Here is a 17,763-nt window from a genome sequence, read left to right as displayed (position 1 = left end):
ACGGTCGCAATTCCTGAAGTGTTCTCAACATTCAAGCAAGGAGTAACACGCAGCAGAGCAGACCTACAACGGAACGTTATTTTAAATGTTCATGTTCATTTTGTGTGTTGATGTCATGTTTGTCTAAAGTCTAATGTCCTTAGATGTGTCCTTGTGTTACGTAGGAAATATGATTTTGGGGTCTAGTCAGTGGTTGTTTTTATGTTGTTGTCGTGGTTAACGGTCATGTGTCTCCGGCTCATTCATTGAGATTTTTTTTCCCCACGGGGACAATAAATTATCTATTTAATATTAATGTAATCAAATAAATAACAGCAGCAGTATGAAAGGAGACAGTCGTTTTTTTTAAATACATTATACATGTTAACATGGATATAATCTGTACCCACGGTTGTCAACAGAGGGAACAGGGAGCGCCTGGCCACGTCCGTCGGTCAGACAGCCCTTGGGCTTCTCCCCTGCACGTGGTGCCCAGATCAGACAGGCTACCGGCCGTGTGGCGACTTCCGCCTTCTCAACGGCTCCACCATCCCAGACCCGTGTCCAGTCCCTCCAGGATTTTTCGGCCCGGCTGGCTGGACAGGTGGTGTTCTCTAAGGCGGACCTGGTCCGGGGCTGTCACCAAGTTCTGGTTGGTCAACACGATATCCCTAAAACCGCAGTCATCACTCTGTTCAGGCTTCGAGGTCCTGCGTTGGCCCTTCAGTCTTAAAGCGCCGCACCAGCTTTCCAGCGTCTGATGGATTCCGTCTGAAGGACCTCCCCTTCCTTCTCGTCTACCCGCCCCACCCACGGATCCTTTTAGAACGCCTCAACCAGCACGGCCTCATTGTGAGGCCGGCCAAGGGCCAGTTCGGCCGGTCGTCCGTCCACTTCCTGGGGCATCACACCAGCTGGGACGGAGCTGGGCCGCTGCCTTCCAAGGTGGCTGCGAGGGCAGATTTCTCTCAACCTCCACGACCAGGGCTCTCAGGGAATCCCAGGGATGGTGAGCTCCTACGCCGGTTGGTCCCTGGCGCCGCTGACCTCGGGTCAGCCCTGTAGAGGTAAAGGTCTGCTGCTCAGGAGGCCCTGGCCTGGTGGGAGGAGATGGTCATCACGGCCTTCTCAGACACGAAAGGGGCCCTGGGTAACCTTTGTGTGAACCTGTTTTGCACAAATCACGTCATGGAAAAGAGAGCATACTAACAGATAAAAAAAATAAAAAGTAGATTGATAGGGTTAGTCAGTCACGTAGCCTACGTTGACTGGAAACGATGGTTGATAAGCAGAGTTTCTATCAAACAACCTTTGGACTTTTTATAATTTAGACTCATCATTACTGAATGATTATGATGTGCACATTGGTCTCTCAGTATTGCCAAGCGTCAGTGACCAGAGTTTAGTTATAGGTCCGACAATAGTGGTCGCTCTATACTGTGCTATTCTAATGGAAATTACTAAATGTGTAAAGAGTTCAGATCCACTGTCCTTGTGTTCTGTAGACTCCTGGTGTGACTCCTGTAGTTCATGTTTATGTCCTCACTGTCTGTGATATCAGGAGTTCACTCACTTTCACACGGCACGGTTTTGTAACTTTACCAACTCCGCAACAGAGTGTTTTTTGTACTTAATAACTGTGGGCCTATTGTGACGTAGGCCTTCTATTGCTGGTTCCAGTAGTCCGTCTGTAGCGAGTCAACCAGCGGTTTGATTTGTTCCTTGCCTATAGGCTAGGTAGAACGAAGCACAATAATGTATTCTATCATCTCTTTGAAGGTCTCCCATACAGGAAATGGATTCTTGTAGGCAAGTATTTGAATTAACAAGTAGATCAGTTGATAGATATTGTGATACATTAAATAGTGCATTTCTAGCTAGGCCTAATGGGAGTGTACACACCTGGACTTATTGAGTAATCAATAATGCAGGCTGATGGTAGCTTGATGGATGTGTTTACTCTGAGGTAGCTTTGGCAGACCCTGTCCAAGTAACACGAACCAAGCGCTGTGGCTGTGCTGAACGCAAGCATCAGCCTGATAGTTGGCTGACCAATGGGGTTGGAGGGTTAAATGAGGATGAGGACATCGTTGTAATGAATGGTTTTCTGGCTTGATGCTGCATCAAATACATTTCTATTTTGACGCATGCCGTGCGTGTATGTGTGTGTGTGTGTGTGTGTGTGTGTGTGTGTGTGTGTGTGTGTGTGTGTGTGTGTGTGTGTGTGTGTGTGTGTGTGTGTGTGTGTGTGTGTGTGTGTGTGTGTGTGTATGTTTATACAGTTCATAGGATTGCTACTGTCCTTTCATTCAGGCCAGTGCTGAATACCAAACCAGTCACCAATCCAGGCCCGGTTCCAGAACAGAATGCCTTGGGGTGCATCTGAGATTACAGGGGGTGCACCAGTACTATACTAAAACCAGCTCCCCAGCTTCAGTTCAGACTTCGCTTTTTTACACACAGGCCTTTCTACCATAGACAAGCACTTCTGCGTAGTTCTACTGACATGTTGGGACAACAATCATTTGCTGTGCTTAAAAGATGGTATCATATCATGTCTTGTGATGTGGAGAACATTTCAGCTGCAACATTAGCTTATTGATATCTTAGATAGCTTTGAATATGAGATAGGTTTTTGATATGTGTGATGTGTGAGGTGTAAAAAAGAACCGAATTCTCAAAAAAAAACATGTGACTGCAATTCAAATATAACGTTTATTTTTTATAAATTGTGGCAGGATATTTCGAGTGTGTTATTGCTTTATACAACAGTTATACTAGTAAAATGTACTGTTAATAATAATGATTGACAATAGATTGTGATTTGTTTAATTATTTAATCATATAAACGAATGAAATTGCTTCCAGCAACAAAAATAGATCCCCATTCCCCACTGAGCGGACTGTTGCCAAGCAACATATAAACAAAACACCATGCATAAATGCGGAGTGATTTTGTCAGTTTGGTGAACAGTCAGAGTGATGTTGGACGCTCATGTCTCAACGGTATTCAATGGATACTGTCAAAAGTTTAATTACAATTCGTTTTGTGAGCAAGTATTTTATTATTTTTATCATATTTATATTTATTTATTTATTTATTTATTTATTTTTTTAAATTGAGGGTGCAAACAATTTTTTTGGGGGTGCAATGCATGCTTATGCACCCCCGTAGAACCGGGCCTGCACCAATCACTGCTAAGTCACAAACATTATATATATAAGCCATAAATAGAGCTTAAAGTTTCAGCTAAACTCCCCATGATTGGTGGAGGTGCTTTCAGACAGAACAGAGTTGAATTGATCCCCCTTTCGACGGGATTCCACCGGACGCGTAACGGCAACGTTACGGCTGCGGCACGGAACGGCTGCGACTCTGCCCTGCTTGCATTTCCACCGGGCGCGTTACGGCAGCGTAGCGCTGCCTTGCGAGCCAGCCGTATTCACGCGAGATCACAAGATCACGCGATAATCCTAAACCTAATGTACTCACCTTCCACTCCCAAAACTACTGCAATTAAATGCCACGCTTTGTCCTTCCGGCCATTGTCATTATAAAAATGATGATTTGTTACATAAATGACTTCATGTTGCTGAACTACGACAACGAGTCTCTCGTCGTCCGTGTTGCCGACCCTCTGAGACCCTTTGATTGATTGACTGCTGACCTGGTGCCACCTGTCATGCCGTAATAATGTTGGCGTGAAGTTGTGATAGGCTACATGAGCTCAGTATTGTGTTTTATTTTGTCCGTTGACTGACGGTGCAGTGGGCATGTTGGGCTACCCTACATGCCCACTACCTCCGTCAGTCAACGGACGTGGGAAGGCGTGGCTGACTGATGGGGGAGTAGTCTTTGCAGATGCATCCGTCAGCCAATCAAATCGGTTCGCTGGGTTCTTCCCGCTTCTTCCTGCTTGTTGCGAGGCAAGATGACGCGCTTTCCCGCGTTCCAGTATCGTCAGAGCCCGAGTCGCGTCACAGTGCTTAAATTTGCATACGCGATCTGATTGGATGACGGATCCGTCGCTGCCGGAAAAGTTGAAAAATGTTCAACTTTTTGACGGAGCCGAAAGCTCCAACGGAACGGACGGATCCACAATGCATTGCGCGTCCGTCCCCATTCAAAGTCAATGGGGATCAGTCAACGGACGGAGGTAACGCGGCCGTAACGCGTCTGGTGGAATCCCGGCGTAACACCGGGATCCCACCGGACGCGTACGCGCCGCGGAACGGCTGTGCCGCGGTCACGCTGCTGATCGCTTCGACTATAATCAATGAGACCATTTCCACCGGGCGCGCCGCGGAACGTTTCAGCAGCGTCCCAGGAGCGGCGTGCCGCGCCGCGGCGCTATCTTTCCGTCCAATTCTATTTTTGCCGCGAGCCGCTGCTAAACCGCGTCAATTTCGACAGAGCAGGTCGAGCCGGGCAGGAAGTGAAAAGTAAAAGCCATAGAGCATCCGGTAAATTTTCAAAATAAAACACAATACTCAGCTCATGTAACTTCACATCAACATTATTACGTCATGACCGGTGGGTCTGCTCAGAGGGTCGGCAACATTGACGACGAGAGACTCATTGTCGAAGTTCAGCAACATGAAGTCATTTATGTACCAAATCATCCTTTTTATAAGGAAAATGTCAGAAAGGACAAAGCGTGGCATTTAATTGCAATAGTTTTGGGAGTGGAAGGTGAGTACATTAGGTTTAGGATTATCGCGTGATCTCGTGATCTCGCGTGAATACGGCTGGCTCGCAAGGCAGCGCTACGCTGCCGTTACGCGCCCGGTAGGAATGGACGCAGGGCAGAGGACGCAGCCGTTCCGCGGCGCAGCCGTTCCGCGGCGCGTACGCGTCCGGTGGGATCCCGGTGTTAAAGGCGGTCCTCATGTGAACCTGTTGACCACTAACAGCGCCGCCGGCAGAAGGTATGGAGGCCATGGAGGCGGTCGCCACCTGATGGTGGGCGCTGGTCGGTCTCAAAGGAAAAAACATATAATACAAATAATATTACATATTTGCCGGGCGCCCTTCCCCATGCTGTGCCTTGAGGTAACGAACAAAGAAAGGAAAAAAATACACTTTGCACCCCTCACAATTCATCTTGATGCTGAGTTTGCGCACAGAAAGTGTACGTGCGTGCGTGCATGCGCGCGTGCGTGCGTGCGTGGAAAAAAAACAGCGACCCCCAGTCTCATTTGAAGTGCAGAGACCTCGAGCGCCGAGACAGCAGAGCCGCAAGAGAAGCGCTCTGCAACAGACGGGGAATGACGTCACGGGAAGGAGCCGCTCACCCCGCCGCTGCAGGAAAGAGGAAGTTTGACGTAAAAACGAAAGTAGATTGATATTGGTTCATATTGCATTGGAACGACTTCACGTAGCGTAGGCCTACGTGAAGTCGAAAGGCGAAAATATGGCAGGTAAGCAGAGATGTCTTAAAGTAACTTTTGTATTTTTGTGCATGTTGGTATAACGTTACCCTATATGTACGCTGCGATATGCTGCTTTGTTTTCAGAAGTATTGTGATCGATTATTGTGGTCAGAGTTTAGTTGTAGGGCCTACTGTAGTGGTCGGTCCGCACTATTGAACATTACTAAATGTGGACTGAGTTCAGATCCACTGTCCTTCTGTAGACTACTGATGTTATTCCTGTAGATCATGTTTAGATTCAGATTCAACTTTATTGTCAGAGTACCCTGTACTCTGTGCAGAGTACAGACAGAGACAACTAAATGTGGCTGGGGATCTAAACAGAAGTGCAAAAGAGGCGTTAAGGTGCCGTTTCAAAATGATTTTCATGTAGTGCAATATTAGTTTAAATAATATGGGATAGTGCAAGAGTAGTGTAAACGGTCAAGAAGAGAATACAGCAGCAAAAAAGTTTACGAGGTATGAGCAGCATAGATGGACAGTAGGCCTACGGTATCTATGAACAGTATGAAAATATGATGATATAATATAGTATATAATATAATACAAAATATGATAATATAATTATAGTGGATAAAACCCCTCTTCCCCAAACATTCTGAATACCCAGACTCCCCGGGGGGTAGGAGTCGCCACAATACTTTGTGTGTTGTATACTTTGTGTGTTGTATACTTTGAGCCAGTGAACCTAAAACCACCTTTTTGTTTTCAAATGTGGTGATTTGTCTTATATGATCCTTAACATAGTGATCTATGTTATCACTTGATGAAGAAAGGTAAAGAAACAAGTTTTATTTCTCTGTAGGGATCCTTTCCATAATGAACGCATCACTCCAGTATTATGACTCCTCCATTGACTCCTATCTGCTCACCCGTTGACTTCAAGGTCTCAATCTGTGGGCTTCAGATGTTAAGTTGTAGAACTTTGTAGAGGAGCTTCATAGAGAAATGTCGTATTAAAAAATATATATTTACCATTTTTCAGGATTTGGAAGTGAATATATGAAGGGGGAGACCGGGAGTGGGTCTGGGAAGCCGTCCTCACCTCCGTCATTCGAAAAGGAGAGTGGCGAAGAAAACATGGGTGAGTTAAATTTAACATAGAAGTGAAATAGTCACTCAAATTAATCTTTTGAATCATGGTCCTGAACACGGAATCTCAAATTTGACCTGATGCTTTAAATTGGGTCAGGGTTAGGGTCTCACCCTCTACGTTGATTACTTCACTCCCTGTCCTTACGTTTCTCTCATCTCTGATTGTCCTCCCTCACCTTAATTATCTCACCTGTCCCTCTTTAATATTTCCCGCCCATGTTTTCTTTCCTCTTTGCCAGTGCGTCTTTGTTCTTTGTTTAAAGCATTTTCGAGTGAAATTTACGGTTCCCGGTTTTCTGATTCCTGCCCGTTTACTCCCGACTACGTCTTTGCCTTCTCCCTGCCGGATTTGCCTGATCTCCAATTGTTTTCCTGTGTACCGACCCATCTCCTAGTAATGACCATTCTTTCAACACAGATTTTTGCCTCCTGAGTCGGGCTATTGAGTCCTATTTCCCCTGTTGCTGACCTAGGTGTTAGGCCTTTTGCAGCAATAGGAAGCCAGCCTGTGGCTCCCAAATTATGGGGGCAAAGACTGCAAAAGGTGCTCTCTGGAATACCTGTTGGATGTTCTGGGATACAGACTGTAAATCTATGCCTACTCTAGAACATATGTCATAAACACATGACTTAGGTCTTCATTAAGTTATCATGCAGGGATTCAAAAAATGTTGATCAATGGTTGCAAGAGCAGGTGTTCAAACCCTGACACAATGGATTATTTCTCCAAAAAAGATCCGCTAAAGAATCAAGGTGGTTTAAAAGACCAGGAGATACGCTAGCTAACTATTGAGGAGCATGATAGTGCGAAGGTAATCTGTTCCAGCCGACCCATGTGTCCTACTATCCGTTATTACACTTTTAAAAATTCAGACTCAAACATACCAAACATATCGACTCAAACACCAAATCTAAAATGTTGCGTGTTCCAAAGCACAACTGAACCTAATGAATTTAAATTGGGTTCTGCTTTGGCAGCAGGAGGCAGACAGCCTGTGGTTCCCCAACTTAATTTGTCAGGCCCCCCTTTGGTCAAAATAGGTCATGCATTTTTTTAACTTGTACAGCGGAAATGTGGCCTTCAATGAAATTGGCTGATTTCAAATATTGTGTGTGTGTGTGTGTGTGTGTGTGTGTGTGTGTGTGTGTGTGTGTGTGTGTGTGTGTGTGTGTGTGTGTGTGTGTGTGTGTGTGTGTGTGTGTGTGTGTGTGTGTGTGTGACGTTTGATTTGGGGACTAAAATAAGAGCCAGTGCTGAAGAAAGCCCCGCCCCTATCGGAGGCATAGTTGCGTCTAGGATCATGACGTGAATCCCTTGATAAGGCGGTCGCTGGGGTTGGCGGTGGGCGGGCTGTGAATACCTCGGGGACTGCTTGCAGTCCTAGTTGTTGTTATTATTATTATTATTATTATTATTATTATTATTATTATTATTATTATTATAAACGCAGGGAGCGAGGGAGCAAAGAGGGAGAGGGCGGTTCTTAGTTGTTTAGTTTCATAACTTTGCTCTCTTCTGCTCTTTCTACTCTCTCTTTAGAACTGTTTAATCTAAGAACAGCTGGTATTAAGATAAATCTACACTAACAATACATTCTGATTCCTTGTCTTACAAAAGAACATCAAATATTACGATAACTGCACCAGACAGCCAATTGTATAATGTCACCCAAAATCTTAAATATTGTCCACTATATGTACTTCATGTAGGCTGTGAATTAAGATGAACACACAGAAGTTTAGGTGATGCTGAGAAATCAGTTTGGTTTTTGTAGCATCTTGAACCGACACTACCACCACTAGTGGTCATCTGAGAATAGTTGTAACGTTTTGTTTTAATATTATTTTCCATTTCTCTTGATTTGTCTTTCAGAACTTGGAAGGATTCGCTCTGAATTAATCGACTGTTTGTCTGTCGACGATGTCATCGGTCTCCTGCATTACCTTAGGATGATGAATGTGTTGAATGACCAGGAGATGAAGACTGTAGAGGGCCAGATGACCAGTAAAGACAGAGCACGTTGTCTCATTGATACGGTGATGGGGAAAGGGGAGAGAGGAAGTCGCCTGATGGTTGATTATCTGACGGAGAGGCAGCCTGACCTATGCTTGACCCTGGGTCTCACCCCAACTTCTGCTCGGATCAGTGAGTTTAACATGTTAATGAAGTTCCCTCATTATGTGTGTGAAGTTCTTTCAGCAACTACTTTGCTGAAGTTTCGGTGTCAATCAAAGTAATTGCTGTTAAGAATAATGCACCTCTTCACCTGTAGGGGCCCAGAATCACACATAAACGGCATCTTCTTTGAAGTGTGTGTGTGTGTGTGTGTGTGTGTGTGTGTGTGTGTGTGTGTGTGTGTGTGTGTGTGTGTGTGTGTGTGTGTGTGTGTGTGTGTGTGTGTGTGTGTGTGTGTGTGTGTGACGTTTGATTTGGGGACTAAAATAAGAGCCAGTGCTGAAGAAAGCCCCGCCCCTATCGGAGGCATAGTTGCGTCTAGGATCATGATGTGAATCCCTTGATAAGGCAGTCGCTGGGGTTGGCGGTGGGCGGGCTGTGAATACCTCGGGGGCTGCTTGTTGTTGTTATTATTATTATTATTATTATTATTATTATTATTATTATTATTATTATTATTATTATTATTATTATTATTATAAACGCAGGGAGCGAGGGAGCAAAGAGGGAGGGGACGGTTCTTAGTTTCTTAGTTTCATAACCTTGCTCTCTTCTGCTCTTTCTACTCTCTCTTTAGAACTGTTCAATCTAAGAACAGCTGGTTTTAAGATAAATCTACACCAACAATACATTCTGATTCCTTGTCTTACAAAAGAACATCAAATATTACGATGACTGTACCAGACAGCCAACTGTATAATGTCCCCCAAAATCTTAGATATTGTCCACTATATGTACTTCATGTAGGCTGTGAATTAAGATGAACACACAGAAGTTTAGCTGATGTTGAGGAATCAGTTTGGTTTTTGTAGCATCTTGAACCAACACTACCACCACTAGTGGTAATCTGAGAATAGTTTTAACGTTTTGTTTTAATATTATTTTCCATTTCTCTCGATTTGTCTTTCAGAACTTGGATGGATTGGCTCTAAATTAATCGACAGGTTGTCGGACTACAATGTCATCGATCTCCTGCATTACCTTAGGAAGATGAATGTGTTGAATGACCAGGAGATGAAGACTGTAGAGGGGATGATGACCATTAAAGACAGAGCACGTTGTCTCATTGATACGGTGATGGAGAAAGGGGAGAGAAAAAGTAGCCTGATGGTTGATTATCTGTCGGAGAGGCAACCTAACCTATACTGGATCCTGGGTCTGACCCCAACTTCTGCCCGGATCAGTGAGTTTAACATGTTAATGAAGTTCCCTCATTATGTGTGTAAAGTTTTTCCAGCAACTACTTTGCTGAAGTTTCGGTGTCAATCAAAGTAATTGCTGTTAAGAATAATGCACCTCTTCACCTGCAGGGGCCCAGAATCACACATAAACAGCATCTTCTTTTAAGCGTGTGTGTGTGTGTGTGTGTGTGTGTGTGTGTGTGTGTGTGTGTGTGTGTGTGTGTGTGTGTGTGTGTGTGTGTGTGTGTGTGTGTGTGTGTGTGTGTGTGTGTGTGTGTGTGTGTGTGTGTGTGTGTGACGTTTGATTTGGGGACTAACATAAGAGCCAGTGCTGAAGAAAGCCCCGCCCCTATCGGAGGCATAGTTGCGTCTAGGATCATGACGTGAATCCCTTGATAAGGCGGTCGCTGGGGTTGGCGGTGGGCGGGCTGTGAATACCTCGGGGGCTGCTTGCAGTCCTAGTTGTTGTTATTATTATTATTATTATTATTATTATTATTATTATTATAAACGCAGGGAGCGAGGGAGCAAAGAGGGAGAGGGCGGTTCTTAGTTGTTTAGTTTCATAACCTTGCTCTCTTCTGCTCTTTCTACTCTCTCTTTAGAACTGTCAAATCTAAGAACAGCTGGTATTAAGATAAATCTACACTAACAATACATTCTGATTCCTTGTCTTACAAAACAACATCAAATATTACGATAACTGCACCAGACAGCCAATTGTATAATGTCACCCAAAATCTTACATATTGTCCACTATATGTACTTCATGTAGGCTGTGAATTAAGATGAACCCACAGAAGTTTAGGTGATGTTGAGGAATCAGTTTGGTTTTCGTAGCATCTTGAACCAACACTACCACCACTAGTGGACATCTGAGAATAGTTGTGATGTTTTGTTTTAATATTATTTTCCATTTCTCTTGATTTGTCTTTCAGAACTTGGAAGGATTCGCTCTGAATTAATCGACAGGTTGTCGGACGACGATGTCATCGGTCTCCTGTATTACCTTAGGAAGATGAATGTGTTGAATGACCAGGAGATGAAGACTGTAGAGGAGAAGATGACCAGTAAAGACAGAGCACGTTGTCTCATTGATACGGTGATGGAGAAAGGGGAGAGAGCGAGTAGCCTGATGGTTGATTATCTGACGGAGAGGCAACCTGACCTATGCTGGACCCTGGGTCTGACCCCAACTTCTGCCTGGATCAGTGAGTTTAACATGTTAATGAAGTTCCCTCATTATGTGTGTAAAGTTATTTTAGCAACTACTTTGCTGAAGTTTCGGTGTCAATCAAAGTAATTGCTGTTAAGAATAATGCACCTCTTCACCTGCAGGGGCCCAGAATCACACATAAACAGCATCTTCTTTGAAGTGTGTGTGTGTGTGTGTGTGTGTGTGTGTGTGTGTGTGTGTGTGTGTGTGTGTGTGTGTGTGTGTGTGTGTGTGTGTGTGTGTGTGTGTGTGTGTGTGTGTGTGTGTGTGTGTGTGTGTGTGTGTGTGTGTGTGTGTATTTGTGTGACGTTTGATTTGGGGACTAAATAAGAGCCAGTGCTGAAGAAAGCCCCGCCCCTATCGGAGGCATAGTTGCGTCTAGGATCATGACGTGAATCCCTTGATAAGGCAGTCGCTGGGGTTGGCGGTGGGCGGGCTGTGAATACCTCGGGGGCTGCTTGCAGTCCTAGTTGTTATTATTATTATTATTATTATTATTATTATTATTATTATTATTATTATTATTATTATTATTATTATTATTATTATCATTATAAACGCAGGGAGCGAGGGAGCAAAGAGGGAGAGGGCGGTTCTTAGTTGTTTAGTTTCATAACCTTGCTCTCTTCTGCTCTTTCTACTCTCTCTTTAGAACTGTCAAATCTAAGAGCAGCTGGTATTAAGATAAATCTACACTAACAATACATTCTGATTCCTTGTCTTACAAAAGAACATCAAATATTACGATAACTGCACCAGACAGCCAATTGTATAATGTCCCCCAAAATCGTAGATATTGTCCACTATATGTACTTCATGTAGGCTGTGAATTAAGATGAACACACAGAAGTTTAGGTGATGCTGAGAAATGAGTTTGGTTTTTGTAGCATCTTGAACCAACACTACCACCACTAGTGGTCATCTGAGAATAGTTGTAACGTTTTGTTTTAATATTATTTTACATTTCTCTTGATTTTTCTTTCAGAACTTGGAAGGATTGGCTTTGAATTAATCGACAGGTTGTCTGACGATGATGTCATCAGTCCCCTGTATTACCTTAAGAGGATGGATGTGTTGAATGACCAGGAGAAGAAGACTGTAGAGGGGAAGATGACCAGTAAAGACAGAGCACGTTGTCTCATTGATACGGTGATGAGGAAAGGGGAGAGAAAAAGTCGCCTGATGGTTGATTTTCTGTCGCAGAGGCACCCTGACCTATGCTGGACCCTGGGTCTGACCCCAACTTCTGCTCGGATCAGTGAGTATAACATGTTAATGAAGTTCCCTCATTTTGTGTGTAAAGTTTTTCCAGCAACTACTTTGCTGAAGTTTCGGTGTCAATCAAAGTAATTGCTGTTAAGAATAATGCACCTCTTCACCTGTAGGGGCCCAGAATCACACATAAACAGCATCTTCTTTTAAATGTGTGTGTGTGTGTGTGTGTGTGTGTGTGTGTGTGTGTGTGTGTGTGTGTGTGTGTGTGTGTGTGTGTGTGTGTGTGTGTGTGTGTGTGTGTGTGTGTGTGTGTGTGTGTGTGTGTGTGACGTTTGATTTGGGGACTAACATAAGAGCCAGTGCTGAAGAAAGCCCCGCCCCTATCGGAGGCATAGTTGCGTCTAGGATCATGACGTGAATCCCTTGATAAGGCGGTCGCTGGGGTTGGCGCTGGGCGGGCTGTGAATACCTCGGGGGCTGCTTGCAGTCCTAGTTGTTATTATTATTATTATTATTATTATTATTATTATTATTATTATTATTATTATTATTATTATTATTATTATAAACGCCGGGAGCGAGGGAGCAAAGAGGGAGAGGGCGGTTCTTAGTTGTTTAGTTTCATAACCTTGCTCTCTTCTGCTCTTTCTACTCTCTCTTTAGAACTGTCAAATCTAATAACAGCTGGTATTAAGATAAATCTACACTAACAATACATTCTGATTCCTTGTCTTACAAAACAACATCAAATATTACGATGACTGTACCAGACAGCCAACTGTATAATGTCCCCCAAAATCTGTGATATTGTCCTCTATATGTACTTCATGTAGGCTGTGAATTAAGATGAACAGACAGAAGTTTAGGTGATGTTGAGAAATGAGTTTGGTTTTTGTAGCATCTTGAACCAACACTACCACCACTAGTAGTCATCTGAGAATAGTTGTAACGTTTTGTTTTAATATTATTTTCCATTTCTCTTGATTTGTCTTTCAGTACTTAGAACGATTCGCTCTGAATTAATCGACAGGTTGTCGGACGACGATGTCATCGATCTCCTGTATTACCTTAGGATGATGGATGTGTTGAATGACCAGGAGATGAAGACTGTAGAGGAGAAGATGACCAGTGAAGACAGAGCACGTTGTCTCATTGATACGGTGATGGGGAAAGGGGAGAGAGGAAGTCGCCTGATGGTTGATTATCTGAAGGAGAGGCACCCTGACCTATGCTGGACCCTGGGTCTGACCCCAACTTCTGCCTGGATCAGTGAGTTTAACGTGTTAATGAAGTTCCCTCATTATGTGTGTAAAGTTCCTTCAGCAACTACTTTGCTGAAGTTTCGTTGTCAATCAAAGTGATACTATCAAGAATTCTTGCGTTATTCTTAGAAGAAAGTGGTCCAATCCTTGGTCGCTTTTAACTCACTTTATTTGTTAAATTAGGCATGTTTCGGTATGGTAACTATGAAGCTTAAGGGAGGGAATTGTATCTAACGCGTGTGAGGGACAATATCGTGAGCTTCAAGGCCCGGGCTTCAGCCCGGTTCTCTCCGCGGTTACCTATAGTCTCTGTCTTCTCCAACTCAAACACGCGCTTTTTCCCGTCAAGTGGGCGTGGCCGGGGTGACGTAATGGCTCCGCCCCTGTCTAAAGGTGCTGCCATCTGTGGCTGGAGTAGTTATTGCAGCTTAAGTGTTCGATCCTGCTTCCTAGTGGCTATGTGAGGGTAATGCAGCTTGTGTATTCGATCCTGCTTCGTAATGGCTATGTGGGAGCAGCTTATGTACTTACTGTCCGTCCACACCAGAAGCGAATTGAGCGACCAAATCGCCGGAAGTCTTTCACTTTCTATGGGCAAGAGCGACCAGAGCGACCAAAGCGACCAACGCTACCAGCGGCCAAAGTTGAGCGACCAGAGCGTCAAAAAGAAGTTGAAAACTTTTTAACTTTATGCAAATGACTATTATTCGCTTCAGCGACCAAACATTGTCAGCCAATCGGAATGTAGACGCTCTTCGCTTGCGTGGATCCCAGGGAACATCGGCAGGCACTTTGGTTCCTACCTACCTTTATTCACTCACTGAACAAAATGTCGGCTGAAGTATTAATCGCGGCTGTAACTGGGCACCCGGTGTTGTACGAACCCACCCTTTTTCAGTTCAGAGATCGAAACGCCATAGTGGTTTGGATATCAAGTGATGATAAGCGGGAGTATTTATAGGCTACATCTAGAACGTTCGTATTTAAGCGGGAATCATTATAATTTTCTCCACATGCCACCAATCTAACCAACCAATCGCGTGTAGCATGCTTTAAACAAAACCAAAAAAGTATTTGAAATCGTAACATAAACAAACTAATCGACAAGACGAGGGATACATGACAAGGGATATATCTCTTGTCTTTTATCCCTCTATTCCCCACTATTCACGGAGCCTGAGGTGAATAATTTTTAATTAAATAGTCTAGATAGATAGATAGTCAAGTCTTTATTAATACCAAACGACACAAATCGTCGGGAATCCATTTAGGTGGTTCGTCCCACACAGGACAGTAGCCTACAATACCACACAGAACAAGTCTGACTGGATAATACACACAATACATCACATTAAAACTAGACACGCGTTGATAGATAGATAGACAGAAAGGCCTAGATAGATAGATATGTTCCATTATTTGCCTTGCGGAGCCAACCAGTCCTGTGCACGTATGCAAATTAGCCATGTGTCCCAATGTCTATTTGTTTTGAATGCGACGAATGAGTGCAGATCATGATTTGCAGATCCAGATCAGTGAAACATATTTTAACTACTACAGCACGCAGGGTTTTTTGTTCTCGGTTGTAATTAGCCTACATTTTAGGATTTTTTTTATATTGGGGGGAATCACTGTCCTACTTGTTGTCGAAGCACTTTATCGAACAAGCAAAACCGTCTCGGCAATATGGCCAAGGTGTATGGGAGAGTTCACTATTTGATATGGCTGTCTGTAGGGCCTAATAAACGCATACGGCTCCTTTAAATGCGTCTGCATAATTGAATTGTACGTCATGAGCGACTTGAGCGACCAAAGCGAACAGAAAAATTCGCAGCGAAACTTTGTGAGCGACCAGAGCGTCTTTGACGCTTTGGTCGCTCCTGGTGTGGACGTACAGTTAAAATACGTAACAGAATAATGCTCCTCTTCACCTGCAGGGGCCCAGAATCACAGATAAACAGCATCTTCTTTTAAGCCTGTGTGGTGTGTGTGTGTGTGTGTGTGTGTGTGTGTGTGTGTGTGTGTGTGTGTGTGTGTGTGTGTGTGTGTGTGTGTGTGTGTGTGTGTGTGTGTGTGTGTGTGTGTGTGTGTGTGTGTGTGTGCGCGTGTGTGACGTTTGATTTGGAGACTAAAATAAGAGCCAGTGCTGAAGAAAGCCCCGCCCCTATCGGAGGCATAGTTGCGTCTAGGATCATGACGTGAATCCCTTGATAAGGCGGTCGCTGGGGTTGGCGGTGGGCGGGCTGTGAATACCTCGGGGGCTGCTTGCAGTCCTAGTTGTTATTATTATTATTATTATTATTATTATTATTATTATTATTATTATCATTATAAACGCAGGGAGCGAGGGAGCAAAGAGGGAGAGGGCGGTTCTTAGTTGTTTAGTTTCATAACCTTGCTCTCTTCTGCTCTTTCTACTCTCTCTTTAGAACTGTCAAATCTAAGAACAGCTGGTGTTAAGATAAATCTACACTAACAATACATTCTGATTCCTTGTCTTACAAAAGAACATCAAATATTACGATAACTGCACCAGACAGCCTATTGTATAATGTCCCCCAAAACCTTAAATATTGTCCACTATATGTACTTCATGTAGGCTGTGAATTAAGATGAACACACAGAAGTTGAGGTGATGTTGAGAAATCAGTTTGGTTTTTGTTAGCATCTTGAACCACCACTACCATCATCTGGGAATGGTTGTAATGTTTTGTTTTAATATTATTTTCCATTTCTCTTGATTTGTCTTTCAGAACTTGGAAGGATTCGCTCTGAATTAATCGACAGGTTGTCGGACGACGATGTCATCGATCTCCTGCATTACCTTAGGAAGATGGATGTGTTGAATGACCAGGAGAAGAAGACTGTAGAGGGGAAGATGACCAGTAAAGACAGAGCACGTTGTCTCATTGATACGGTGATGGAGAAAGGGGAGAGAAAAAGTAGCCTGATGGTTGATTATCTGAAGGAGAGGCACCCTGACCTATGCTGGACCCTGGGTCTGAACCCAACTTCTGCTCGGATCAGTGAGTTTAACGTGTTAATGAAGTTCCTTCATTATGTGTGTAAAGTTCTTTCAGCAACTACTTTGCTGAAGTTTCGGTGTCAATCAAAGTAATTGCTGTTAAGAATTATGCACCTCTTCACCTGCAAGGGCCCAGAATCACACATAAACAGCATCTTCTTTGAAGTGTGTGTGTGTGTGTGTGTGTGTGTGTGTGTGTGTGTGTGTGTGTGTGTGTGTGTGTGTGTGTGTGTGTGTGTGTGTGTGTGTGTGTGTGTGTGTGTGTGTGTGTGTGTGTGTGTGTGTGTGTGTGTGTGTGGCAGTGTGCTGAAGAAAGCCCCGACCCTATCGGAGGCATAGTTGCGTCTAGGGTCATGACGTGAATCTCTTGATAAGGCGGTCGCTGGGGTTGGCGGTGGGCGGGCTGTGAATACCTCGGGGGCTGCTTGCAGTCCTACTACTACTACTACTCTTCGTCCCCTATGGGACATAAGGCTTCAATGAGCACCCTCCATTTCACTCGGTCCCTGGCAGCATGTTTGGCCTCTCCCCATGACAGGTTCATCTGTTCCAGCTCTTGTGTCACAGTTCTGTGCCAGGTGGTTTTTGGCCTCCCAGGTTTTCTTTTGCCTGGTGGTGTCCACCTTTCGCCTTTCGCCTGCGTTTACAGAAGATCAAAAGCTCCCAGTGCACTAGAATGAAGTTTGATCTGGACAAACTGCGAGACCCTGAGGTGGCAGAAGCCTTCAAGGCAAAGATAGGGGGAAGGTTTGCACCACTGCTCATCCTAGGTGCAGAAGAAGTTGACGTCAACCACATGACCACCACGCTGAACACAGTCATAACCGAAACAGCCACTGAAATCCTTGGCAAACTCCGCCTAAGGAAAAAACCTTGGGTCACCAATGAACTGCTTGACTTGTGTGACAAGCGAAGAGCCCTGAAGAAAAGTAAGAATTTACCTGAAGGAACTGATGCTTACAGAGAAGTCAATAGGAGCATCAAGAAAGGCATGCAGAACTGGATTGAGGGAAAGTGCAGAGAGATAGAGAACAGCCTGAATACCAACACCAACACCAAGATGGCATATCAAACTGTCAAGGAGCTAACAAGAGCAAAACAGACCAGAGTCTCTACAATTCAGAGTAAGACTGGCCTAAAATAATACTGAATTGGTTAAAACCTCAAGCAGAACTGATCAT

The 17,763-nt window shown here is 44.0% G+C and overlaps 1 protein-coding gene across 1 annotated transcript in view; it reads left to right on the top strand.

The window, feature by feature from the left end:
• The first annotated feature begins 5,163 nt into the window (after positions 1-5,163).
• LOC130406731 (uncharacterized) overlaps positions 5,164-17,763 on the top strand; it is a 144,315-nt gene continuing 131,715 nt past the window's right edge. Inside the window, exons 1-8 of the mRNA XM_056612418.1 lie at positions 5,164-5,400; positions 6,398-6,496; positions 8,381-8,653; positions 9,594-9,866; positions 10,803-11,075; positions 12,066-12,338; positions 13,292-13,564; positions 16,311-16,583. Of these exons, the coding sequence (XP_056468393.1) occupies positions 5,394-5,400; positions 6,398-6,496; positions 8,381-8,653; positions 9,594-9,866; positions 10,803-11,075; positions 12,066-12,338; positions 13,292-13,564; positions 16,311-16,583 (1,744 nt within the window). The 5' untranslated portion in view covers positions 5,164-5,393. The remainder of the gene's footprint in view (positions 5,401-6,397; positions 6,497-8,380; positions 8,654-9,593; positions 9,867-10,802; positions 11,076-12,065; positions 12,339-13,291; positions 13,565-16,310; positions 16,584-17,763) is intronic.

The sequence above is a fragment of the Gadus chalcogrammus genome, chromosome 16 (genome assembly GCF_026213295.1).
Source record: "Gadus chalcogrammus isolate NIFS_2021 chromosome 16, NIFS_Gcha_1.0, whole genome shotgun sequence".
NCBI classification, from domain to species: domain Eukaryota; kingdom Metazoa; phylum Chordata; class Actinopteri; order Gadiformes; family Gadidae; genus Gadus; species Gadus chalcogrammus.
The sequence above is the reverse complement of the archived record's forward strand: the minus strand, read 5'-3'. Positions and strand labels throughout refer to the sequence as shown.